At 44.0% G+C, this 27281-nt stretch overlaps 2 protein-coding genes across 16 annotated transcripts in view; both read right to left on the bottom strand.

Annotated features, from left to right (window-relative positions):
• Positions 1–929: 929 nt before the first annotated feature.
• On the bottom strand, positions 930–7888 carry OTX1 (orthodenticle homeobox 1). The gene is made up of 5 exons (XM_019969687.2): positions 7806–7888; positions 7375–7443; positions 5589–5796; positions 4490–4641; positions 930–3234 (listed from the first exon to the last, which is right to left on the bottom strand). Exons 3-5 carry the CDS (start codon positions 5683–5685, stop codon positions 2416–2418), a joined length of 1068 nt encoding a protein of 355 aa, XP_019825246.1. The 5' UTR covers positions 5686–5796; positions 7375–7443; positions 7806–7888; the 3' UTR covers positions 930–2415.
• Positions 7889–12121: 4233 nt separating this feature from the next.
• EHBP1 (EH domain binding protein 1) overlaps positions 12122–27281 on the bottom strand; it is a 566468-nt gene continuing 551308 nt past the window's right edge. For all 15 annotated transcript variants that reach the window (XM_070798096.1, XM_070798098.1, XM_070798095.1 and 12 more), the window contains 4 exons: positions 20914–21013; positions 19727–19800; positions 13384–13498; positions 12122–13208 (listed from right to left, as the gene is read on the bottom strand). In XM_070798096.1, coding sequence (XP_070654197.1) covers positions 13118–13208; positions 13384–13498; positions 19727–19800; positions 20914–21013 — 380 coding nt within the window. In that variant the 3' untranslated portion in view covers positions 12122–13117. The remainder of the gene's footprint in view (positions 13209–13383; positions 13499–19726; positions 19801–20913; positions 21014–27281) is intronic.

The raw sequence follows: 27281 nt of genomic DNA, 5'->3' as shown, positions 1-27281 counted from the left end.
GTGCTCTCAGTTCTCACACGGAATAAAAAGAATAGGGTGTGTCGGTCACTTCGCAGGAAACTTTTCGTTGTTTCCTTATTTCCTTCCCTCCTGTGGACAAGTTGAGCAGCTTCTGGGCCTTACGCCCAGGAGGTTTCAGACCAAAAAGGATCGGGACTCTGGGTCTTCTGGAGCATCATTCCAACCCACCCCCACCTCTACCCCTGTCTTCCTCAGGGAAGGTGGAACCCTCCTTCCGACCCCCTGCTGCAATCCAGAAGTCTGCTTCCCCTGACAAAGTGAAACGCGTCCCTATCGACTCTTCTAGATTTTTGTTTTTGCGTTTTAATACGAACAAAGATAGTTTGGCTACTTCTGGCAGGGCCTGAGGGTTTAAAGGGACATCTTAGCACGTGGAAGGGATGACTCGGATTCCCCCAGCCGCCATGAAGCCACTCGGGACAGCTCAGCAGAAAGGAAGGTTGTCTGTTGCCAACATGCAAGACACGGATCGGTTTTTTTGTCGTTTTGTTTTCTTTTCCTTTTTGGCTCAGCTCTGAGAGCATTACAGAGCTATCCCTTCCCGCCTCCCGACCCTCTTCCCCTCCCCCTCTTCTTTCTGGTGCAGGCGGCAATTAGGGTGAAGAAATCAGTGCCAGGCTCCTGCCTCTAAAGAGAAAGGAATTGCTTCGGGAATTGAGTCCTGACACCTGTCTCTGTCCGCGATGGCGAGAGGGGATACGGGGTCAAAACGCCTGGGGAAAGAGGCCGGGCTGACCGACGCGGGGGGTGGGAGGGGGGACCCTCTCTAGGAGAGCGTTTCTTTGGCCTGCAGCTTCACATAGGTTATTAACACGCGGGTTATTAACACGGAGGTTTCCTCTTTTTAGTTCCCTCCACCCACCCAAGACCAGGACCTGGGCTGGAAGCAGAAGAGCAACACTGACAAATCGTTCATTAATTTGCATTTATTTTCGGGAAATAATGTAGATAAAGGGGGGAAGAAAAGGGCTGCCTTACATTTCAACAAGTAATTTGCGATCTTCACATCGGACAAATCAAATTTACAAATTACTTTCCCACCTACTGGACGAAACGGCCAAAGCCAAAATTGATATACAGGCATGGGCTCTCCGTAGATTTCGGAGAATGAAGGTGCACTAAAAACTCACTAGACAAAACAGGGTTGTTTAAAGAGAGAGAAGCCGACGGAGGAATTGAACCTGGGTTTGGGGCCTGGATTCCCCACCCCCACCCCCCATAATACTATATTTTTATCTTTTTGCTTTCTTTTGGTTTTGGTCTCTAAACCAGAACTGCGACCATGTGCTTAGACCCGGTGAAGGGCTCAGTCCTGTGCCCCCTCCCAGCCTAAACCCCTCCCCTGTGCCCTGACTTGACTCTTTCCTTCAGACTCCAGGACCCTCCCGATTCTCCGCGTGCAGCTTCCTAAAACCAAACGATTTTCTGTAATAAATACACAGAGGGAGAAGGTGTGAGACGGCAGGGAAATTTTGCAACAACTGAAAAAGTAAAAAGCGCCATCGTTTGAGAAAGAGAGGAAAGGGGACAGAGGGAAAATATTTTTTGCTTTTGTTTTATATATATGTGTGTGTATATATATATATATATATGCTGTATATATCTTAAAGTTCTATTTCTTGGGCTCTAAGACAAGATATGCTCAGTTCAACCAACAGCAACTAAAAAGTTTAAGTGGTCCCTGGAACGGACCTGACTATATACAGCATTCCCGCTGAGGCGGAAGCCTGGGCCAGTTCTACGCAGGGCGGGGCTGTGCGCAAGAGGCTAAGGACGCGTTCCTCCCCTGGGTCTCCCACGAGCGCGTCACGCAGGAGAGGAGGAAACGCCAGCAGGCTCTGGCCTGCAGGCGGGGAGCTGGGCTGAGGGCAGCTGAAGGGGTGGCAGTCTGCAGGCGAGAAACGCTTAGTGGTTGTTTTGATTTGGAGTAGAGTGTGGGTACACTCCCAACAGGCAGACACATGCCAGTTAGTGACTCCAGTGTCCAGAAAGAATAAATTAAAGTGTAGGGCTCAAACAGCAAGACAGAGCGAAGAGCCTCCGAAGGCTGCAAGTGCATACATAGTAACTGCCCAGAAAGACTAGAAGTGGGCGACTTGGGAGTTCGGTGGGGGCTGAGGAGGGGAGCACACAGCTCTCCCGGATAGAACTTGTTGGCCAAGCCGAAGCACCGGTCCCCCCATCCAAGGGGTGGGTAGGGTTTGCACATCCCCCAAGCAAGTGGCACAAAGATGAGGGCGGCAGTGCAGCAATGGGCATCTTTTGGGGGCATGAAATTTCGGGTCTGGGGAAGCCGAGGCAAAGGCGGGCGATGCAGCAGCAGCAACAACAGGACGGGGATCACGGAGGGCGCAGGTAGTTGCATTTCTTCTCCTCTTCCTCCCACTCCTGGGCTCACAAGACCTGAAACCTCCATGAGGCTTGGTCCTTATAGTCCAGACAGTCAGGCGAGTTGAAGTTGAGTTTCCAAGCAGAGGATGCGGCGGCAGCGCCAGGCTCCTTATAATCCAAGCAGTCGGCAGAGTTGAAGGCGAGCCCCGAGCCGCCGTAGCCCTGGTGGTGGTGGTGATGGTGGTGGTGGTGGTGGCCTGAGGACTGGCTCAGCGGGTGGTGTGCGTGGGGATGGTGGTGATGGTGGCTCGCCATGGAGGAGGGTGCCATAGGGCTGAGCTGGTGCGGGTGGTGGTGCGAGTGCATGGGCGCTAAATACGAGCTGCAGTCCACGCCGCCAAAGTAGGAAGAGGAGGGCGCGGGGTAGCCCTGGCCATAGCTGCCGCCCTGGCCGTAGGACATGGGATAGGAGGCTGCGGCCGAGGCGGCTCCTGCGGCTACCGAGCGCTGCATACACGATGCGTTGCTGGGTGCAGCCAAAGGCTCGGGCATCGACACTGAAGCCGGCGCTGAGCCGGGCGAGATGGAGGCCGGACTCCAGATGGACGAAGCAGCAGGCGTACTCAACGACGACGGGACCGCCACCGCCGGGTTCCCGCCCAGGCCTGCAGCCGCGGCCGCCGCGGGGTTGGCTGAGGCGCTGGATGCGGAGCTGGAGGACGAGGCGGAACTGGACACAGCAGGCGGCGTGAACTGGCCGCTGCTTTCGGAGCCCGAGCTCTCCCGCACCGGGGACGACTTTTTCTTTGCTGGGCGGCTCTTGGTCCCACTCCCGCTCTGCTGCTGCTGGCGGCATTTGGCGCGGCGGTTCTTGAACCAGACCTGCGGCAGGCCGAGTGGGGAAGAGCGTGTGAGGGGCCGAGTAGAACTTGCCACTCCCCTGCCTCTTGGACCGACTCTGGCCTAGGAACCGCATCCCTCTCCGATCGACGCCTCCACCCTTCCCCATCTCCGGCCCGGCCAGATCCTGCATTCGCTGCTCCACCCTCCCCCATCCTTCTGCTCAAAGACCCTCCTCTGGCAAAGTAGGGATGTGCACCTCCCCACCCCCACCCCCAGCTCAACTCTGTCGGAGGGCGGAACATTTGTGTCTGTCCAGCCAAAAGTTCAGCCATCTCTAAACTGCTGCTGTTGGCCGCTTCCCAACAGACCTGTGAATGCATGGAGGCCCTGTCTTATGTGAATAGAGCTCGGGAAACTGCGGCGAGGCACAGAGCACGCCGCGGAATGGGGGACAGTCACCAGGTCTAAGCCGGAGCCACTCTGCCCCACGGAGCCCTGGTGCTGGGCCGGCAGAGAATTTGGGTGGGAGCAGGAAGCTGAATTAGAGGGGGACTACGGAAGGAAGCCTGAACAGAATTTCGTTGAACTTCTTGGCTCCAAGTGGGGAACCAAATAAGACAGTCATAAAGTTCTCACTCCTCTTGGAAGGCCCGGGTACAAGACATGGCATTCCTGTTCTCTCGAGCCTCTGGGAGGAAAAAGGCAAGATAAAAGGCCTTTGAGAAGAGTTCTGAGTTATGATCCGATCAGTATTTTCCGGGCCCTTTCATCACACACACATACACACACACACACAAACCCAGAAACAGCAAAGCTGGTAGCCAGATTTTGCGTTCAGCATCCTCTCAGAGCAAAGAAAAAGGTCTAATCACACTGCCGCCACCCGTGGGGCACAGTTCCAGACAGGGGACCAGGCTTTGGCCAAGCCCCACTCTTTCATTTCCAGGATTCCCGGGAAGCAAGGCCAGGGCGGAGGCAGAATTCAAGACCCGGTAGGAAACTGCCAAGCCCTGGGGTGGCCGAAGAGGCAGGGGACAAGTGTCGGGCTTGGCCTCCTGCAATCCTAAAAGAGACTTCGGAGAGGCGCCCCGGGGCCAACGGCCCAATTCAGGGCTCTAAGCTAGTTCCTTTAATTTTGGCCTCTCTGCCAGGCCCGGGCCCAGCGCTAGGGGGAGTCTGAGAGGGGCTGCCCAGCCTGTAAGCCCGCCCCCACACCAGACCACTTCCCAACCAGGCCCTCTCTAGCCAGCCCCAGCACCCCTCCCCGGACCCTGGAAACCCCCCGCGCGCGCACCTGAACTCTGGACTCTGGCAGGTTGATCTTGAGCGCCACCTCCTCGCGCATAAAGATGTCTGGGTAGCGAGTCTTGGCAAAGAGCGCCTCGAGCACGTCCAGTTGAGAGCGCGTGAAGGTGGTGCGCTCGCGTCGCTGCTTCCGCGGGGTGGCTGAAGGGAAACGCGGGGGAGTGTCGGGTCAGTGGTGGCCACGCGGACTCGCGCTAGAGTGTACGGACAGGACTCTGGCAGGCCCTGGACCAGGTCGTTGCAAAAGAAAGCCGGGCTCCGAGCAAAAAAAAAGAACTCCCCAGGGAGGCGAGCTTGACAGGCCACAGGTGGGAGAAACTGCAGGTGTGCCTGAACGGCACACCGACACTCCTGATTGTCTCCGACACTCCAGGGCTGCCCCCTTCCCTGCCTCTCAGAGGATAAGAAAGGAAGAGAAGTTATACAATCTTTCTTCCTTCGCTGCCCCCCCGCCCTGCCAACACTCTCCCTGACTGGAGGGTGGGGAAGGGGTGTGCCGAAACATGTCCTGGAAAACACTTTCCGAGGTAATAAATGGAGGTGAAGAAAAGGAACCTAGACAAGAAGGCCAGGATTTGGCTCAAGTCGTCCACATCAACAGTGCAGAAGTTGGTGCAGGCCACCCATCTAGAGGACAATTTAATTATGGAGGGAGAATCCCTCTGCCTTACCTCAGCCAGTCGCTTTGCATAAGGCAAGCTCGGCCTTTCCTGTCAGGGCCAAGCGAGTGTCCATACTCCTCGTTCAGTGTTGAGGGGGAAAGGCATAGATTCTTTCGATCTCTCTCTCACACACACCCCACCCATGGAAAACGAATCCGTGGGTAAATGCGCCCTGTGCTGGCGGTGGGATGACAACTGGAGAGAAGCTGCCAGTGTGGCCGGGCTGGAGGGCTCACGTCTCACGTCTTAGCCACCCCGGCCCCACTTCCCGACCACGATCTGCCCTTCGAGTCAGCGCGCCCTGCAATGTAAGAGACTAGGCAACCGGTTCCCTGGGCCTAATCTGGGACAAAATTTGTGCTCAAACCCAGAGGCTGGGGATTCCCCAGATTTCTAAGGGAGGAGGGTGTGGGGGTCGATGCTCACCCGGATAGCCCACGGAGGGGTGTAGGAGGTCCATGGCTGGCCCGGCTAGACCGAGCCCATTCATACCATATGGGGGTTGTTTGAGGTAAGACATCATGCTAACAGCTGGGTGGAGGCGCCCCGACGGATCCAGGGGGCCGGGGGCCAGGCGCAGTGCGGGGCTCCCACTGCGCAGTCCTTCAATCTCTGTAGAGTCTGGGGGCCCGGCCTATGGAAACATAAGACACACCGAAACCGTCATTCCAAGACATCCCGGCTTCCTGGACTTGCCGGAGGAAGGAGTACAGGATTGGGGAGGTGACGCAGGCTATGGATCTGTGCAAAACTCGGCTCTATAAGGCCTTAGCCCAAAGACCACAGCTTCTTTGAAAAGTAAAATTTCTGGATCATTATCACCTCTTTTCGGGCTTGGAATGGGCCAGACACTCGTAGGGCGACGCTAGGAGTGAGGAGAGGTTAAAATCAGGGGCAAACTTGGGAGGTCAGAGCCCAAACCGCAGAGTGTGCTAGGTCCCAAGACTAGGCAAAAATCTGTTCGGGTGGGAGAAGGCATCACACCACACAAGCAAACATCCCCTCGACCTCAAGGCGGCAGGAGACCCAGAGCATGAGGGGTTGTTTCATTTTGTTTCAAATGTTTTTGAAAGTGGAATGGACAGGTAGACTCTAGAGAGCCAAGGTAAGGCACTGCGGAGGGCTCGCGGCACCTGGGCCTCTCCGGGACGCATTGCCCACTGAGTAGAGTACCTCCTTCCAGAGTCTCCGGGGTTGGGTCCAGGCCCTAGAGACCACAGCCGCTCTTCAGGTTTACCTCTCGGTGCCTGGCCGCTGAGAGATTGCTTACCCGGAATCCCACCCACACTTCGACCACCGATTCGAGCCCAGGTCCGGCCGAGCCGACCATAAGGCGCCACCGTACAGGTGGCAGTTCAAACAGGCCGCCCGAGATCACCCGCACCTCGCCACAGCCGCAGGCCATGCTTCCCCAGAACAAGCCGGTCCTGGCTGCGGACAATGGGGTCCTGGCCGGGGTCGAAAGGTGACCTGACCAGCGCCCCAAGGGTCTGGCGGATTTGGGAAGCCTCAGTGCAGTAGGTCTGGTGCGCTTCCCGCTTATCCTACTAGCTGAGCCTGCGCCCCAGGACCCGATCCAGACTAGAGAACTAGGCCTCTGCGGCGTAGCTCGCGCTGCCCCGGGCAGGAAGGTCGACACCTGGCTTCCCCAAGTTGCCCCCAAAACCGAGGTGCTACAATCAGGAATCAGGAAGTAGCGCTGGAAGAGTGGGACGGAGACCCCAGAGGACCTGTCGCTTTAGCCCGCTTCACAGGAACTTAAAGCAGACCTGGGACCCGGGCTAGAAGAGTTCAGGGAAAGAAAGAAGTTAAGAGCTAGAGAAGTCTCCCGCTCCTCTCCCCAGGGACCCACGGCCTGGGCCGGGAGAACTCGGTTTGCAGGGAAGGCGACAAAAGGGAAAGAGCCGGGCCCAAGGGAGAATGGGACTCAGCTGTGGCGACTCTGCTAGACTGCAATGTGAGTTTTCAAAGACTTTCTTCAAACTTAGCACTTCAGCTGGGTTACTTCGGAGGAGGCGGGGGAGGGGTGCGGGGCCGCAGCGGAGCTCCGGGGTCCTCGGCTCAGCAAGAGGGGAGCCAGGTGGCTTCCCAGCCCCTCCCCCCGCCCCCCCAATGCCAGGGACCGGGGAAGCGGGGACCAGTTTGAGGAGGGGGAGGCAAGAGCCACCGAAGCGTTCCCAGAGTCCCGGGCGACCAGCGGCTTTCTCCTTACCTGCCCTCAGCTGCCGGGGCCGCTCACCATCTACCTCACGCCCTCACACAGACCCTCTGGGCGGCCAACCTGCAAAACAGAGCGGCACAGGAATTACCCGCGGGGCCGGGAGGTGGGTCAGGGACTCGCCGGATTTCTTTCTTTCTCCAACTTCCCTCCTCCCTTTCTCTTTCTTTCTAGTGGCTTTGTGCGTGTCTCTCCAGGTTTCACTTTATTGCACAGACACTTTGTTTGCAAAGCCCCACACGCTCCCGACACAGTGCCTCGCCCGGGACCGCACCGAGGGGGCCGCAAGGAGAAGGTGGGGGTGAGAGGGGCAGAGCTGGGAGGTGGCTCGAGGTTGCCGTGGCACTCCGTGCAGCGTGGAGGCGGTGGGGGCTGGGGAAGTCCTGCAGAGGCACTTTGCAAACTAAATAAATCAAGCGAGTTACCTTGTCGGAGTGGCTTGTCTCGCCGGGGTGTTTAGGTGATTGGAAATGTAGCCTGATGAAGATTGATCACCTTTCTACTGCCCTCCCCGGGTATGTGAACGCGAGGTGAGTGCGTAACGGGGCTAGGCTGCCAATCCCCGGCCCCGCGCGGGCTGAGTGACAGGGAGCCGGGCAATGGCAGCACGAGCCGGGGGTTACCTCCGCGCTCCCCCGCCCTCCCCCGCCCCCTGCACCCCGCCCTCACCGCCCGCCCGCCCGCCCCGCCCCGGTCGCGCGCTAACTCCGGGGCTAGACTGGCAAACGCAGCGCAGAGCAAGACCGGCAAGGCGAGCGCCGCGCGGGAGCCCGGGCCGCGGAGGGAAACGCTGGCCCCGAGGCCGCCGCGGGGCTCCCCGCCCTTCTCTCGCCCTTTTGGCGCCCTGGAGGGAGTGGCAGAGAGGAGGCGAGGTGCTGGAGAACCGGTTCCCTCGCTCTCTGGCACGCCACCCGATGGGCGCGAGGAGCCGGGAGCTGCGGGCTGGAGGGGAACGGGCCTCCGGCCCCTCTCCCGACGCCGCGGGCCCCGGAGTCTTCATGCACCGGGCCACCACCCGCAGACCCACGCGGCGGGCGACTCGTGCTGTCTGGGCTACTTTGCTGAGCGCGGGAGCAGTCCCGAGTGCGCAGATCCCGCCTCGGCGCCTCAGGACTCCAGTGCCCTTGAGCGGCACCCGCAGGGGAGGCACGGCCACTTACCTGCTCTTCGACGTCTCCTGGAGTTCCCAGTCCCCACGATAGGTGTTTGCAAATCCTGAAAGCTTCTTTTGAAATGTCGGCTCCCAGCGTCCCCACCCCTTTACACATACACTGTACTTCTGAATCGAAAGGTTTGGATAGAAAACTTTGTCTTTCACACTGGCTCCTTTTACTAGGGACAATCTGGTGGAAAACGTGGCCACAGACCCTGCCCTCAATTTCCTTTCTTCATGCCGCCGGAGCCTCCTTGAGCGATCTCCCCGGATAGTTCGTACTGGCGAAGCCCATTTCCCAGTCGAACAAACTTCTCAAAACACGTCTACCTGGGTGGACTTTTCAAAGCGCAAAAAAAGTGTTTGCGCCCCAACACTGAGTAAGGCAATTCTTTTAAATGGCACCTCCTCCTGAATATTAGGCCGACTTTACTTACCCCCTTTCGAGGAATTCCTATCGCTTCTTCTTAATCTCCCCCCGCCCCCTCCCCTCCACCTCAACAGGCGGAGTGAAAAGTTTGAACCGGAGTAAGTGTGAGGGCGAGTCTAGGAGCCGCCGGGCGCTTCGCGGTGGGGAGCGCCGGCGCTGCGGGGCCGCGGGGTAGGGCACCGAGAGCGCACCAGGCGCGGGGCGAGGAGGTGGCGGAGAAGGACGGGGGAGCCCGCTGAGTGAAAAGGGGCCGCGGCCGCCGCTCATCAAAGTGCTTCCCCTCCCCCAAGCGACACTTTCCTTTGGAGTCCGAATAAAATACGGTAACAGAATATGATGGAGGGCACAGTGTTTCCTTAACTGCTTCTCAAAGAACCCGGGAGATCTTCTTAGGACCTTTAATAAGGCTTTGGTCGGTTCTTTTGTTGATCTCTCAAAATCAACTCCTTCTAATTGAAGTTGGAGCTGAAAGCGAGCTAATGTTCAAAGAAAGTGGCCGCCAGACTAACGAAATTACATTTTTTTTTTTTTTTTTACGATGAGGGAACATCTAATCAAAGGGGCAAAAGAGGAGGGGTGTGGGGCGGGGGGGGAGTATGAAGGAGAAAAGGTTTTACAAGATCCTTCTCTGGTTCACAAAAGTCAGCGACACGGGCGCTTCTCTCCAGAACAAAGACACCGCGACCCATTCACAAAAGCAAGAGAAAGAGAGAGCAAAAACAATAAAAGAACGAGGGAAAAGGAAAAACACGAACAAGATAAAGCCTTAACAGGAAAAGAAACTGCGCAGAGCGCAGCGCTGACTCGAGTGGGGACACACCTTAGGCTCGCGCAGGCCCCCGCGGGGGAATAGTTCTCAAGGCCCTGGGCTCCGAGCCCCCGAGATGCGCAGATTTAAAGCAAGAAACGAAATATAGCCCCCGCCTTCGGTTCTGGGGAAAAGCGCTGACTGGAGCGCACTAGTTTGCCGGGGAGAGTTGGCCGGCGCGCTGGGCACACTCCCCTGAGCTGCGGCTCCGCGCCTCTATCCCGGCGCTATCCCGGCCGGGGCCTGCGCGCTGTGTGCCTGAGTTAGTCCTCTCAGGCTTCGGTGCGTGCCGGGTCTCCCAAACCCTCGTCCTCCCGCCTCCTCCCGGCCCCTTTTCGCCTGCAGCGGCGGCGCTGGGCCGAGGTCCGGCAAGGTGGGGCTGCTGTGCGCGCTGGAATGTGCTCTGGCGGTCCCCAGGGCCCTCCACGCGGGAGCCAGGCTCTCTCGGTTCCAGATGCGGCCGCGATCTCGGGGAAGTTGGGAGGTATCAAGTAGCACAATTCCCCCCCCACCCCCTAATGAGAGTATTTATCTAATCCCAAATTGCAGGCGAATTTTCTTAATGCTCAACCCGTAAAACCCCGGGATTAAGAGAAGAAAAAGAGAGAGAGGAGAGGGGAGAGGGAGAAGAGTGAAAAGGGGGAGACTGAGATGAAAGTTTCTTGTATGCGGCGGAAAGGACTCAGGCAGCACGTCGCTAGGCAAATATCCAGGTGGGAGACGCTGGGCCCGAAGCCTCGACCGTTCCAGCAACGGCCGCAGCTCGGGGAGGGGAAGAGGGGGCCCTTGTCTGGGGAGAGCCGGTGGATTCAGCTCAAGGCCCCCGGGCCGAGGAGGGGGCGTGGGAGCTGGGCCCTGGCTTTAGCATCCAGGTGACCTCGAGGCTGGGCCAGACTCCGGAGGACACTTGGGACGGGGGAGGGGTTTGGCTCCGGGGCCGTGGGATCCCGGCCAGGGGCGGAAGTTCTGCACCGGCCCGCGGGGCTGTGCCCAAGCCAGCCCGCTGCCAACACTCCTCCTCCTCCACCTCGGCGATCCCCGGGCCCACAGCTTCTTTTGCAGCCGCGCAGGCTTTCGGGTCCACGGCCTCTGGGCGTGCTGGGCTCGCGCCTGCGCCCGGGAAGCAAGACTTTGGGCACCACGCGACGAAATCCGGACGCGGCGCCTTCGCCACGGGCCAGACCGTGCCGCTCCCCGGGGGCCGCTGCGGGGCGTGCGGGCACCACAAAGCAGCCCGAATGGAAACCCCGCGAAGCTCGGGGCTGAGGCAGGAGGGGCAGGGAGAGGGGCAGCAAGTCTGGGGCTAGCGAAGGTTTGTCCCTTGGCAGGTCGGGAGCGGTTTAGGGGAGCCCCCTCTCGGCGAGGCTCCGCGGGGAGGGAAGGTTCCCGGAATTCGAATCCTGTGTAAATGGAGTGGGTGACGCCGGTCGCCCAAGTCCCAGGCTCCTCCGGGCTGAGGTTTCCGTCTGCCGGTTTCCCTAGGGTTAGAGCCGGGCTCTGAGAGCTTCTTCCCTCAGGGAGCGTAGCTTTCTCTGTTCTGCTCAAATGAAGAGGGCAAATACCCGATTTCTTTTAGTTCTGGTAACTTTGCAGTAACTTCCTTAAATTCTTGTCATGAAATTCTACCTTAGGGTGGTTTTTATCATTTTGAGACTGGCGGCGGCATACTTTTTGAAAGGAATTTGTGTGTACTGGTATAAATATTTGTATGTATATGTACGCATTATGATCGAGGTTACCGTATAAATGCTAGTGGACTGTTTTCTCTGTCTCCAGACTTGTTGAACGAGCTTTGTTTCAGTCACCCTGGTAGAGTAATGGAAACTACCATAAAATCGCCAGGTTTTTTTCTGTAGCTTAGAACTTCTTGTTGAAAGTTCCCTTTCCCTCATCTCATACACACAAACCTGCACACACCCTCCTCCTCCCCTCCAACAATAACCCCTCTTCCTTTCATTTCAGCACCTACAGTCTGGAGGGTTATCAGAAGTCATAGTTATTCCTCATATGAGTACAAAATTATAACAACTGCAAATTACAACATATTAGCTTTTTTTTTTTCAGTGCTGTGGATTCACAAATTTCCTCAAATCCTTAACAGAGATGACCCTTTAAAACATGCTAGTTTACACAGCTTAAGAAAATGTGACCAACTGCTTTTCAATTCACATTGGTGTGTCAGTAGGGCCCCTTTGGGGGTGGTGTAAACTTATTCAGATCCAAATACAACCCAGTATTCTGCCCTGCATTCAAGAGGACCTTTTTTTTTTTCCACATGAAAAGTCTTATGAATACAAAAACTTCTCTCAAACCAATGTCAAGTTTTCATTACAAAGAAGCAGCAGCAGTGTTTAAGGTAAGAAAGTTTCTGCTTTTATTGAAAATTTATATATGACTCAGTATTGTAATAAATAAACAGATAACCATTTTCACAAAAAATGACAGTGCTATGCTAGAGAAGAAAATATTAATTGGATTTACTCAATAATGGCAAGACAGATTTTATCAATACAGAATAAATAATAACAGCATTCTTGAGCCAATTTTGAGACCCAACAAAATGTGGGAACCAAGCTAGATGTAATAAATAATTATCCAGAGAAAAAGATGGTGCATTCTCAGATGATAAGACTGTCTTTGTAAACTGATGCATGTCAATTAGTCCCATTCTTACTGCTCACCTTCAAATCACAGGACTTGTCTCAGGCTACGTTAAAAGGCCACCCTCTGAAGAAAGCAGAGGAGAAGTACTCTTATTATCTTTACAGTGAAATGTAAAACAACTGCAGAAAATCCCACTGGTAAACAGAACACAGTTTAATAAGTAAATTGAATATGATCTAACTATAAAATTTAGGTAACAGACTCAGTGTTACATATGGCAGGACTGGAAAAAAATCATTCATGACATTTTCTTTATCCCTCCCTCTTAAGCCCCCTCCCACCCCTCATTATGCTATTAACAACAACATCAACAACAACAACAAAAATGTTTTAAAATGTTCCTCCATCAAAAAATGAGGGAAAATAATGAGGGAAGAGTTTTCTTTCTTTGAACAGTTTCTTGAACACTCCCAATACCAATCACTCACAAGATGTCTGTGCAAATCTACTTCACATGATTTCAAGGAAATGATTAATTCACACCAAAAAACCCTTAAACAAAGCTATTTTGGAGTTCTGTACAAAATCTGGAAAGGAGGGAGGAAAAGGGGTGGTGGTGGTAAAGAAGTACAATCCGGTCAAACAAAATGTTAAAAGTTTTAAATCAACGAGAATGAATTTTTTTTTATGGTCTGGGGAACCCAAGGCTAATAAAATGTTGGTCAGGATTCTGGTCCGGTTTCTACTGAAGGACACATTTCTCTTCTTTCTTGGCCATCTTGCCTTTGTTTTGCTCCAGAGTTCGCTCCAAATGTTCATCTTCTTCTTCGGCCCTGGAAATCAAACAGGAAACCAAATTATTTTTCTTCGTGGAGGGCAGAGCGGCACTCCCCTCTCGCTCCGAATTCCAAGCCCCAGAGGGAACTGGGTACTGCGGGGCCAGGGAGAGGCTGCCCGGGTCCACTGGAGACCTCTGGATAGAAATCCCCGACCCCACCACCCACTTACTGCTTCTCCTGCGCGTCCAAGTCCCTGACGAGCGCGTCGCGCTTGTCCACTAGGGCCACCAGTTCATCCAGGAGGAGTTGCTCGCGTCGCTTCTGGGCCTCGGTCTTCTGCCAGTCTGCAGAGGACAAGAGGCTCCTTACCCACCTTACCCTCCCCTTCCCGCCTTTTCCAGTTTCCTTTTATTTCTCTGCAAAACATACCACAGAGCCACTAGCTAGTAGTGTTTCACGGGGAGTTTGGCCGTCGTGGTGAGGATTTCACCCCTAAAACCCTGCTTTCTAAGTATTTTCCGTAGATAACCCGGCTATGGCCGGGTTGAAGCCTTCACGAGACCAGGTGTGCGCCGGTGGCCAGCCGGAGGTGCGCACCTGATTTCAGCCAAAGTGGGGGAGGGAGAGCTGGAGGCCCAGAAGAGGTCAGCCGGAGGGTTGGTGGTGGGGGATGTGGGTAAATGAGGAGGCGGGAAGCAGAGATGGGCGATAAAATCCTCCTGAAAAGGCTAGAGAATCTGCCTGAGAACCTATCCTCCTCCCCCACCCCGAAGCTCACTCCATACAGCCCATTCTTCGCTAATTTCCTCTCCGCTCTATTTTAGCAGTTGGATGTATCTCACACTGGGCGCCATATGCTTCACAATAACTTTAAAAGTAGTGAATCGGCTAATTAGCATTTTTCTTTGAAGTAAAAAATAAATTTGCTCTGCAATATTACACTGCAGCTCTCGATCGCATCACAGCCAGTTTTCTTTTGGAGAGGTTTGCTGCGTGGCTTCAAATCAAAGCACTTTTGCAAAGGAAAAATTACATACTTCTTTTTGAAACCCCATGTTAAGGTTGGAAAATCCGATGGGCCGTGCTCTTTCCATGTGTAGGGGCAGTTTTTTGAAGATTTTAGGCCCCAATAATATATTTCCTAATCTTTGCTGGTCTGATAATTTCCTTAAGATGAGCAGCAGTTTCGTTTAATAAAAACAGGACCAAATCGAACATTTAAAGCACTTTTGAAACCAAAGCCAACTGCTCTCTGGCCAGACTGCAAGGGCTTGTAGCTGTCAATCAACCTCCAGTCTACCCCGCCTCCCTCATTAGGAAGGTAAACAATGAAAAGAAGAAGTAGATGATGAGGCAGATAGCCGAACAAATGAGGACCTAAAGGGAAACAGGACACCAGCTTGGGGAGGGGGAAAAAAAAAATACCCTGGCCACTGACTCCTGTAGCTCCCTCCCCCAGCAAATGCACTTTCCAAAAAACAGAGAAGTGCAATCCTTTCTGGTTTCTCTCTTCTCTCTCCATTGCCCTGGGCAATCATGTTAAAACTCACATGGCTGGTGCTTATTCAGATAAACCTAACAATGCACACCGCTGGTTACCATGTGAATCTTCACAAACCGCACAAGAATGTGCTGGTTCAAATCCCCCCGACCCCCTCCAAAGCAAAATTTATTCAAGACAGCAAACTGCTCAGCAGCTTTATGAAAGCAAATGGAGCTAGAGGGAATTCTATCTCGTATTTACAAATTAAAAATTAGATGCATCATCGTGCAATAAAGGTTAGAATAGCAGCAAAAAACTAGAATATTCTATTTTATCACTATTTCTATCACTATAATCTCAAATACATACACACACATATATTAAACATGCTATATATTAATTACCCTCATTTGATACAAAACATCACACAAATAGGTACATTAAATAATTGGTCACATTACATTCTTATTTTAAAAAGAAGTGTTCAATTGCATAGAGAGAAATAAAGAAACTATTTCTACGGAAAGCTTTTTTCTGAATGTAAGAATTTAAAAAATAATAACGAAACACCAAAACTGAAGAAAAGCCATATCTATCACAATTTTATTCCTTAGATTTAAATGCAACTGAGGTCAGGAATGCTGGACAATTTTCTAATCTGGTTCTTGTTCTTAATCAGTTTCATTCTACTACAGGAGATAAATTAATAGACTCTCCAGGTTGGAAAGATCTTAAAGGTCATCTGGTCTGATTTCAGGTAACTATAGTTCTAGAAGTATTAATTCTGAGAAAAACCTGCTAAATTTGAAAAAGATTTGTAACTAAATTTTGTAATTATTAAGATTACCAACTTTGATAAATATTAATTTTTCCATTTCTGACCTCAAGAAATCATTCCAAGTTTAATTTATAATTCTTTACTTCCAAAACATTTTGATGAGCTTTAATACTGGGAAATAAAATTTCTCCACCATAAACTCAAGACATATAATTAAGTTGATAATTATAAAATTTTTTAAACTAAGAAAATAATTTTAATGACACATAATCTTAATTAACTTATTCCTTCTCTATACTTGGCCAGCCACTTTTAAGGTTTTAATTAATAATTAGAAATATCAAAAATTAATTTTTTTTAAAAATAAGGTTTTAACAATATGGATAAGAGAGAAAACTTTGTATTTTTAGTCCCTTAAGTATTGAATAGTTTAAAAAATCTTAATCTTCTCCTAGCTCAATAATGACATTTCCCAAAACTGTAACAAAAACATTTTTTTAAGTTTTGAATATTTAGGTAATTTTCATCATCTTACAAATTTAACTGACATTAAATTTTAAATATTTCAGTATAAATTTTTGGGTTTTCCATATTAAATCTGTCATTACCACATTAATATCTATCTACAAATAATTAGTCAAATTGTGGGGAAAAAAAGCTATGTGCAGTGAGTAGATTTTACACCAGCAAAACTACTTTTACTTTGGGTTTGCTTTCTCACAGGAGTAAATTTATACACAATGGTAATTTGGGAAGTTAAATTTTGATGAATTAAAAAAATTTAATAACACCTTTCAAACTGATCAAGATTAACATTTGTATATTCAAGGCCTAAATTTAAAAAAATTTAAATCCCCCTTTAAATAGCTTCACCTAGACATAATGTCATGTTTTTAAAGCCTGAATGTAAGTTTATGTGTTACCTGTTATACATTTTAAGAAAGGATTACTCACCTATAACAGCTAGCCAGATGCACTGACTTTGGCTTGGACAGACTACAATGTGGGTTCTGATTAATTTAAAGATTCCAGTGTACTTTTGCTACAAAAGCCATATCCTCTCACAACAAATAGGATTAAGTTTTGATGCTGCATTTGAGCCAAAGTGTTGAAATAAAGAGATTCTGTTTATGTCTATCTGCACTGAGCTGTTTCGTTAATTCAAAAAACTCTTTTTTTATATATAGGGCCAATTATTCATTCCCTGATTCAGTTTATTTGCTGAAGTTGATAATTACCTTGGAAAAAAGGCAAAGAAATACCTATAAACACTTTAATAGAAAGGACCTAAAGTTCTTGTAGTAAACCTTCAACCTTGCCACTATAAATAAGCCTGGCACTTTGATGAAAATTAACACTAGTTTTGTAAAGAGCACATTGGGGGATTGCAGTCAAGTCTTATCTTTAGTTCCAGTCAACTAGCAATCCTGAAAGAGTTTGCATCATCATCAGAGCAGGCCATTTGATAGGATTCTACCGCTGTACCTAATCAATCTATGGAAGACTGTGGCTGTGCTGTGTAACAAAGCTAAAATAGATTTACAAATGGGGTTTTAGGGGATAAGCTCCTCCACAGGATTACATATTGATTTTAAATATAAAAAGCTTATCATATAAGCCATAACTACAAAAATAGTGAACCTATGCATAAATCCCTTTAGAAGAGCACCCACTTCAAACTCTAAGCCAAGAATAAATCAAGATGTACAAAATCCTAGAGAAGATCCATTTCTTGTGCAGAAAATGAACACACCACTTTCCAAAAGCCCACCCCAATGTGTGCAGAAATGAATTTATCTTTCCTGAGGGGGCATTAAATAATCTGGAACAAAAAAACTATAGGAAAGTATCTGAAAGATGTTTGTTAGCTTAAAGGATCCTGCAACTTAGCTCAGTAGAGTGAAACTCCTGCAATGAAAACACCTCAGGGGAAAAGAAAAAGGTAAAAAAAGGCCAAAGTGATTACAGATTCTCAGAAGAATGGATATATTGAATGTTATTATTATTATTTTGCTCTCAAACCAAGCTGTTAATATTTCTTTCATTGTGCTATGGCTATTAATATTCTGTGCTTTCTCCTGGTGAATGGTTTCACTAGCAGATTTATTTGGAAATATTTTAGTTTATTTATTATGAAAAATATCTCATGGCTACTAAGAAGAAGAGATGGGAAAGAAAAGAGAAAGGAACTTTAAAACAAAGGAAAGCAAAACAAAACCAATCAGTGTAGCCTGTTCATGTGTTTTTCTGCAGTGATTTAATGCTCCAAAAGACTACTGAACTGCATGTGTGTCCATTCTAAGGGCTGGCTCAGAGGACACTGTCTTCAAAGAACTGATAATCATGATAACCAGTATTTCTCTAGGACAGCCCAAGCCACATATTGCCCAGGCTAGTGGGGCAGGCCTTTCTCTGAGAAAGTGTCTTTATTTGTAATCAACAGGCTGTTTCTTTCCTCAAGCCTCTTTTTCCTGTCAACCAACAACAGAAACTGGCTGAGAGATTTAAGGCACAATCAGATACAGGACAATAGCATTAATTAAAAAATAAAACAGAACAAATCCTCAAAAAAGTAACAATTGCATTAAAGGTGTCTGAAAGAAAAACATTCTTTTTTTCCCTCTTCTTCAAAAATACTTTCTACTGTTCTTCCATGTGTACAAGAGGATCAGGCAGAAAAATTTTAGATTATTTAATTAAGACTGAAGGTCTACTACATAGGGATAGGTTGCCAATGAAACTGGGATGTTTTATATGTATCATGGCCCTCCTTAAAGATGGTACTATATGGTAATAATAGTGGTTTTGGGATAGAAGCAGGATCTGCCTTAAAAGTCAACTGTATTGTATCAAGCTGCATCTTAGGGATGACTTAACTTACTATACATGAGAGAGTAAATTTTAAAAAATTGTAATATTCTGTATTGAGCATAATGAATCTATAAAGAATAAACTATAAGAGTTATACATACATTATACATACTATATACACATATATTTTATATTATACATATAAATAACATATAAATAGAATTTGCTATACCTACTTTTCAAATGACTGTTAAGCTTTCCAATCTCTTTTAAAGACTATACCACCACAACAAAAATTATATCAAGAGGAAAAATACCATTTAGTATATTTGTGCATTTTATTTCAATGGCAAGTTTCACGGAACTTCTTATATAATTTTGACAAATTTTATAGTCATTAGTGGTGTAATTTGACAGCCACTTGAAGAAAATTAGTTATCTGAAGGCTTTTGCATAAAGTAAATCTAATTTCTAAATTAGGATATACAAATGTCTTATTTATCAAATGATATTAGGAATATAAAAATAAAAATAAAGCTTCTATAAATGTAGAAGATAGTATTTAGATAAACAGTATGTGTCTTATTTAATAACAATATTAATTAAACTATTTTAAAAATATATGGTTTCATTTGACTTTCTCTTACAAACTTAAATTTCTAGTTTCCGAACTAATTATAATTGACTTCTTATAGATCAGGTACCTTATCAGGTGAAGAAAGAAATTACCATGGACAGTCAGTGGGTTAAGAGGTCAATATAGAATAGGAAAATCAATTTGCATTGATTAGACAAAAGGTCCATTTTACAGAGCCCAAAGGATTAGCTCTTAAGCAGACATCTTTGAACTATAAGACATTTTCAACTAAGAGGTATAAGGAGAACAGAATTCTAAAATACCAAAGAATTAAAAAAAATAACCATATATAATAAATGCCATAGTTAAGCCAGCTGATGTTTATTGATATTATGAACCATCCTTAGGATTACTATATATGTTACTCATTTAAAAGTTTATATAATGTGTGAAAGTGTTGAATTTATCTCATATGCCTGAATCTTTGCTTGCCTATTAATAAGAGTTGGAATCTTAAGAACTATAGCAGACTGGACAGTGACATATTTATATGGACATCAGTTAAATATTAAGGTAAAATTTAGAATCTGAATGTGAAAAATCAAAATGATAAATCTTTCTCAAACCTCTGCAGTGGAAGCAACTTGAACTTACACATAAAATGAAATCATTTAACTACTTATATTTCCTATTTAATGGACTTTTAAGCTTACAATTTTATGTTTAATAGTAAACAAAATGATGATCTGAATTAGGGTCCTAAGGTTTTACATGACTAATGGTTTCTGAATCTAAGACATTTATTTGGAACTCCTGTAGTTCCTAGTCAGACCACACCTAGTGAGACCGAAGTATATTACACTCTTTAAATCTCTTTGACAACTGACACTTTACACACCTCACTGGGCCATGGCGTCTCTTACCTTCAATGGCTAGCATTGCCCGCAATTCCCGATTCAGCAGCTCATACCTTCGTTCTAAATCGTGTTCTTTTTCCCTAGGCAAGTTGCAAAAGTTCATCAATATGCTAATTACTAAATCATTAAACACTTAAAAAAAACCTTTAGGTTACATTGATTTTAGGACTCATAACTGACTTTTCTCTTTAACTTTAAGCTACTCAAAACAAATGATACACAAACCTAAAACCTTCCTCAGGTTGAATACTTACTAGTGGTATTATTTTTCTCCTTCAATTTTGAGTTGTACAAAAGTATATTTTAATCTGTGGATAAGTAATCTCATTCTTCAATGCTTTTTGTCTTAAGTGCCAGGTATAAAGCTATTTCATAAAATATTTTTCATAACTGTCAATAAACACCTTTTTGTCTAGAACTCCATGTGAAAAGAGTACGAGAAACATGAAAGTACTAGCAGTGCAAATTTAATATAGAGACAGTAAAAAAAATCAGGATAAATTAATTCTGCACTTCATAATTCTTTTATTAAGGCACTGTAGAAATGACAAAAATAGAGGTTTTCACTAAAAAAACGTAAATGTATTTCTTCCCACACTAGGTGGCATAATATAAGAATACTGCTAGTGAGAAAAAGGGATAAGCATTAAGTCCTATGTGAACTAAATGCTAAAGACTTGAGAATGCTTACATTTGGTTTAGTCTCCATTTTACTGTAATTCTTGGAGTCATAAAAGGTCACTTCTGTGTAAATTATTAAATCTTTTATCCCAAAATTTAGGGTAACATTATCTGCAGAGTACAAAGGTACTTTTGTCCTTATTAAGAATTATTTAATTTTTAACTGAAAATCTGATGTTAAATAAACTTGAGTTTTATTTCTTTTTCTCCTTAATATAAACCAAACATCCTTTTTTGTACACAAGTGATTTCTTAAACCCCAAAATTATTTACATTACTTGGTTTTCAGTATAATACATACATTTTTTCAGTATCTAATACTCTTTTAAAATTCTTACTCTTCAAATAAAAACTGGTTATACAGTATTTTATATTTTATTTTTATATAAAATATAATTTCTAAAGAAAGAAAAAAATTAAGCCTAATAAATATGAAATCCCAAGAAAGACAATGATAGAAAGTCTAAGACTCCTCAATGTTGTAGGAAAAACAAGCAGTGATAAGTACTTACAGGAGAGAGAGCTGGTTCATTCTTCTTATTAAGGCATTTTTCTTATTAACTAACATAAACCACTCCTGCATCATAGCTTCTTCTTCTTCTGTGTTCCTTCCTATAATTTAAGAAGAATTACTGTTTTTTCTATTTTACAAGCCAAATAATAGTTCAGCATAAGTCTTGTTTTTTTTTTTTTTAACATGAAACATATTTTAGCTAACCCAATAGTGCAAATTAAACTGTTTATAAGTTTATATGTAAGATTAAGGTCTGAAGAAAGGAATCAATATTTAAAAATTCATAAACCAATATCTAAAGGAGGTATTATTCAGCATGTATATTTCAGTCCCCTGAACATATATATGGATTATACTAATGTACATTAAAAAAAAAAAGTGTTCCAACTTTTAAATCCTCCCCAGAGGTTGACTTGTTATTATATTTCAATGAGGAACTCATGAAGCTAACAGACATATGGTTATGATAAAAATATATTAATTAATTAAAAACCACATTAAAAAATCATTATGAGAATTACAAGACTAGCAGAAAGATCAGAGAAGTCAAGAGATTTTGTGAGAGCTTCTACCTGTAATGACTTGCTTTTTTTCTTATTTTCCTCCCCCAAAGTAAACTAAAGATATATACATGCATATACATTTCCAGAACTCATCATCCCTAATACAGTGAACACTTGCAAATTATTTTAAATATATTGTAAATGACCAGGCTACAAAAATACTTACATCTATCTGTGAAAAAAGAACATAATAATCTTCAGTAAATGAGAAAACATTTAAGCAGAGAGATGACGTTAAATGTCAGGTTATAAATTTACTGATTACACATTTAAAATTCATTTTCCCTAATAGTCATTCCATCATCTATACTACTTCTCCCCTCGAAAAGATTATAATATATAGCGTATATTTGGTATTATTCATATAGAAGTAGGCCACAATCATACTTGAGAAAAATATTAATACCCCACCTTCTTCCTTTAAACTGCCTTCAAATTGCATCCAGTCAAATTTATAATTCTTTGACTTTGTTTTCTTCTGAATTTCATCCATGATTGGTTTATTGTTTTGCTAGGCCATTGTTTAATACTTCAGTCCAACTTCTAGATAGATTCATAGGGTTAACTTAAATATCTAACAAAAAAATTAAATATCCCAGGCTAAGACTAAATATCCTAGTCAATTTCCTAAGTTTTATTTTCTTCTTTAGATATTTTCTTTTAACTTTCAAACATACTACACAGTCCATTAAAAAACATTCAAGCAATACAGAGACATAATTGAGGTAAAAGTTAAGTCCTCTTTCACCAACCTCACCCTCTCTAATTTGCCTATCTACCTCCCTTCTCCAGAAGTACTATTACAGTTTAGCATATCTTCTTCCAGACCACATAGGTAGCTATGTCTAACACACAGGTATATACCATGTCTGGACACATACAGGGTTTTTTTCTTTAACATAAGGGCCCTTGATTTGTTGTTGTCATGTTGTTCAAAGATCTACTTCATTTTTGTAATACTTGCATACATTATGGATGTGACATAATTAACTATTTCCACATTAATAAAAATTTGAAGAAAGTTTTAGAATGAAAATAGAATATAAAGAGCTGATCTGTGTGCAAGATTAAACATGTATTTCAGAGCATCCCTATAAAACAGATGTCTATAAAAGAGTTAGAGATAGGTACTTTCATTAAATTAAAGTCCATTAAACTTTATGATATGAAGCAGACCGGGGATAGATTCTTTTAGAGTATGAACAAAAGTCTTTATTGTTTTACAGCATTTTTAATCTCTCTTTTAGGGTAACTGGTTTTGTATTCACTTTGGACCATGTGATGTCTTGACACTGGTCATGTGATATAGGCTGCGATAGGCACAAATCCCTGGGTAGCAACAAAAGAAGAAAGAGTAAAAAGAAAAAGCTGAGAAAAAGCTTGCAATTTGGAAAAAGGCCAATTGTACCCTGGTGAAGGCCTTTTTGATCAGTGAAATGACACATGTGTGCAATATTAATAGGTGCTGTTTTTATGATATTTTGTTTTCTGATTAAAGACTTAATTTTTGTGTTCATAACCTCAGTGGTTTCTAAAAATATACACATATTAAAACTTTGTTTTGAATTTAACCTAAACCTGTAATTCAGGCTTTCAGGCAATAATACTAGAAGCATCTAGCCTTCTCTTAAATTAGCATCATTTTCTTCAATGGAAGACTGCTTCCTTGAGAACAACAATATTGATGTGGTACTACTGTGTTATTTTCAGTTTAACTCATGCCTATGATTTCTAGATAAGAATAAAAGATGCACCTTCCCTAATTATTAGGAAGTGAGCAGAGTGTCATGTTTCAAAAGGGAATAAGCCAAACAATAACACATATTTAAAGATATATTATTCAGTGCTACCTAGATTATATAAATTAACTGAAAAACATATTTGAGATTAAATCATCACTAACTCCTTATCTGAGATAGTACACAATGATGGAAATCTACACTTAGCCTAGTAATAAAAAAATTAAATTTTCTTCTAATACATCATCATACTATTGTTTTTAGGGATTTGAAATTTTTTAAATTTAAAAAGCTTTTAAAAGCCAGTAAGTTGAACCATTACAAATTAATCCTGACTTTAATAACTGGTTAAAGACCCCTTTAGCTTTATAAGTAACAAAAAATATTAAAGCCTGTGATCACAGTGAGCTTTTCTCATTTCTCCTCCAACCATTTGTTATTTAATCCAATACTAGTAATCCAATTTGTCCATCAGACTTTTAAAGGGCAGAATGCAACTTCCTCAGCTTAGACACTTTTCAAAGTACAATATATTTTTCAAATGAATGCTGGATGTTTCATTTTTCCCAACTGTTCCTAGCTCTAATGCATGAGGAAAAAAAAGAACAAGATGAACATTGTTCATACTGATTAAGTAAGAGCTCATTAAAGAGCTGTCAGTGCGGTACTTTGAATATGCATGAAGCATATAATCAGATCTAGTACCGTCACTAGAGGAGAATACGGTAAGTACAAAGGATTGATTTAATTACTTAGAGTGGGCTGTGGTGGTAAAGCAGTCTTGTTAGTGCAAAAAGAAAAAGAGGTTGTATTCTGGCACTGTTAGAAAAAAGGCAGTTTTAGCTTCTGCCACAATACATAATCTCAGAATAAAGCACTTTACATTGTAGCTTAAAATGAAGATTGTCATTATTTTATAAAATGGCCATAAATCATTTTATCTTGTTTAAACTCACCAAGTTAATTATCTTGCTTTCAAAATTATCTTTAATTTGTAATCACAACTACATTTTTATCACCTTAGAGCCAAAGCTGAAATTTAAGTATTTTTTTCAGTTTCATGAACTGAAAAATTCAAGATCTATACTACTGAAGACCATTTTGAAACTTAAAAAATGACAAAATTCTATAGTTCAGTACACAGTTACTAAAATGTGAAAGCATGGCTGGGTTGTTATACTATATTTTAAAGCAGAGTGCCTCATATGTATTATAAATATACTATCAATAAAATATCACCTTAACCTTTTAAAGTATTGACTAATTAATACTGTCTCTGGTAATTTTTTTCTCCTTTATTTCCTTAAAGAATTCTGGTTTATATTCTGCCTCCTGGAATGTAACATCTTTCTGACATCACAATCTCTTATTGTCAGTTTTCTCTTTTTAATTATGATAGCCAGAGTATGATTTATAAAAATTACTAAATAATGAAGCATAATAATAGTAGGAAAAGTCACACGTAAATATGACTTCAAATAATTCTTCCTATCACATAGTTAACAAAACCTACTTAATACAAAGCAGAATAATACAGCACTACATGTAGTACAAATACTTAATAAAATGTTAGTTAACATCTACCTTTATATTCCATCTCCTCCCTCCCAAAATGATTAATTCCACTTAAAAATTCATTCCTTCACCCAGGAATGTGTATATAGTTCTCATTTGCTTTTTCAAAAGCAGCATTTTCAATGTAAATTTTAAAATGAACAAAAGGAAAATGATAGTAAAGCCTTAAAATTATGAATTATATTTATAAAACTGTCTACTAGTTAATCTTTCCTAATTAATCTTTCACCATAAGCTTATTATCTATTTAGATATATTTTCGGACAATGAATTCTTATATAAATGCAAAATAAGGAACGACACAATTTTAACTGAACAGAAGATTAATTCAACAGGAGAAAATGAAAACATAAAGATGAAGGTGCTGTTGAACATACATACAAATTCACGGTTTTCTACCATGAAAACATTAAAGAATGCTGAAATCTTGCCATAGCTCCATAGTGGAGATGGCTGACTAGTGATCACATGTGGCCCTTAAAGGACACAATGTAGCAAAGCCAAATCAAACATTAAAAACAAAAAAGTTGCCGTTACTAATTATCCCTGTTATGATTACCTGAGTATGATGACCTCTGAAAGATTTAATATATTACAATAGAGATACACATGAATGTGTCCAACTAACTGGTACCAGAGAAACATTTTAATAACAAAAAAGATAAAGTCTGGTAGATTTACTTAATGAATGAGAAAGATTAATTTACTGCAGTTATATAGGGACATGGACACATGAACTCCAAAGCCAATATTACTATAGGACTCCAGTGCCCTAGTTTAGAAAATATTTTAAACTTAGGAAACAGAGCTTTATTATGAAAACAAATTTTATTATGTAAGCAAACAGTTGATAAGTGTTTCTACAGTAAGAATATCCTCAAACAGCAATCAACATAAATGAAGAACCATAATCCTTATTGATGTCTTCAGCAGTAATTGTCTTAAAACAATTTGCTCAGCTTGATATATTTGTTATAGTATTAATAATATAAACTTTGGTGAAAATCCTGTCATTTGTTGAAGTAAAATAAAAACTAATTCATTCTCTCAAACACATCTTTCATTTGCTCATTTGATAAAATGAAGTGTGAGGAGAGATTCAGGGCAATCTCTCTCTACAGATAAATTTGACAGACGTCTATGCACCTACCTATGCAGGAGGAGGTATAGACAAGTTCACTGAATCTCTTCCATCATAGACTTATACAAAAGAAAAAGCTACTTCTAAAGTCCAGAAATTAATAACAATCTTCTTGTGCCAAGTTCTTGGTAGAGTCTGAATAGCCTTGCTATGCCAAAAATCAGTGCTCAATTTCTCAAAAGGTAAATTAAGCACACACTTAAGATAGTAAAAAAGATAAATTAAAAGCATGAAAATAATCATCATGGAAAAAGTCATAATTGATAAAATTGTATTTATTTACAGTTTAGTATTTTTAAAAAAATTACATGTGGGATGGAGTTGCTTCCATAACTTCAGTGCTAAGAGCCTTTAAAAGTCTTAGCATGACCCACATTTCAGATAAAGCATGACCATCTTGACTATCAACAAATATGCACTAGGCTAAATTCAAAACACTCCCCTGGTGGCCTAGATGGTAAAGACTTTGCCTGCAACGTGAGGAAATCTGCAATGCGGTTCGATCCCTGGGTTGGGAAGATCCCCTGGAGGAGGAAATGGCAACCCACTCCAGTACTGTCTGGAGAATTCCATGGACAGAGGAGCCTGGCAGGCTCAAGTCCACGAGGTTGCAAAGAATTGGACACAAATGACTGAGTGACTAACACTTTCACTTTCAAAACACTCAAAACAGAGCTCGGAAACTGTATTTATTTTTCAATGTGCATTTAACATATTCTGTAAAATCGGAAAAAAAACAGTGAGTCACTTTTATACACATCATTCAACCAAATAGACTACTGTCTACTTGGAGATCAACTGGGCATCCTCCAATAAGAGGAAAACTTAAACTGTGAGCCACACTTACAGGAAGATAGCTTCCCCTGCTATATCTCCCCTCTCTTGAAGCCCCACCTTTGTTTGGCCTGCACCTGGCAGTCTCTTTACTTCCTCCCTCTCCTAGAGCCTTCGTGCAGTCATTCATGGAAATGACTTAAAGAGTGGTCCTAGAAGTGACAGAGATATTAATGTTAAAGATGAGCATGAAGAGTTGAATAAAATTATTTCTGGAAAAGTGGAAGTGAAAGAAACAATACTTCAATTTTTTCATTAAAAAATTGTTTTTTAAATTTTTATCATTTGGCTGCACTGCTTGGCAACTGGGATCCCAGTTCCTCAATCAGGGATCAAACCTGCACCCCCTGCATTGGAAGTGCAGATTCTTAACCACTGGACCACCAGGGAAGTCCCAACATTATTTCTAGATGCATTCTAAGATATGATTTTAAATACATATGTAGGGTCTTCCTTGGTAGCTCAGCGGTAAAGAATCTGCCTGCCAATGCAGGAGACGCAAGTTCCACCCCTG

The sequence above is a fragment of the Bos indicus genome, chromosome 11, assembly GCF_029378745.1.
Source record: "Bos indicus isolate NIAB-ARS_2022 breed Sahiwal x Tharparkar chromosome 11, NIAB-ARS_B.indTharparkar_mat_pri_1.0, whole genome shotgun sequence".
In the NCBI taxonomy this organism is placed as follows: domain Eukaryota; kingdom Metazoa; phylum Chordata; class Mammalia; order Artiodactyla; family Bovidae; genus Bos; species Bos indicus.
The sequence above is the reverse complement of the archived record's forward strand: the minus strand, read 5'-3'. Positions and strand labels throughout refer to the sequence as shown.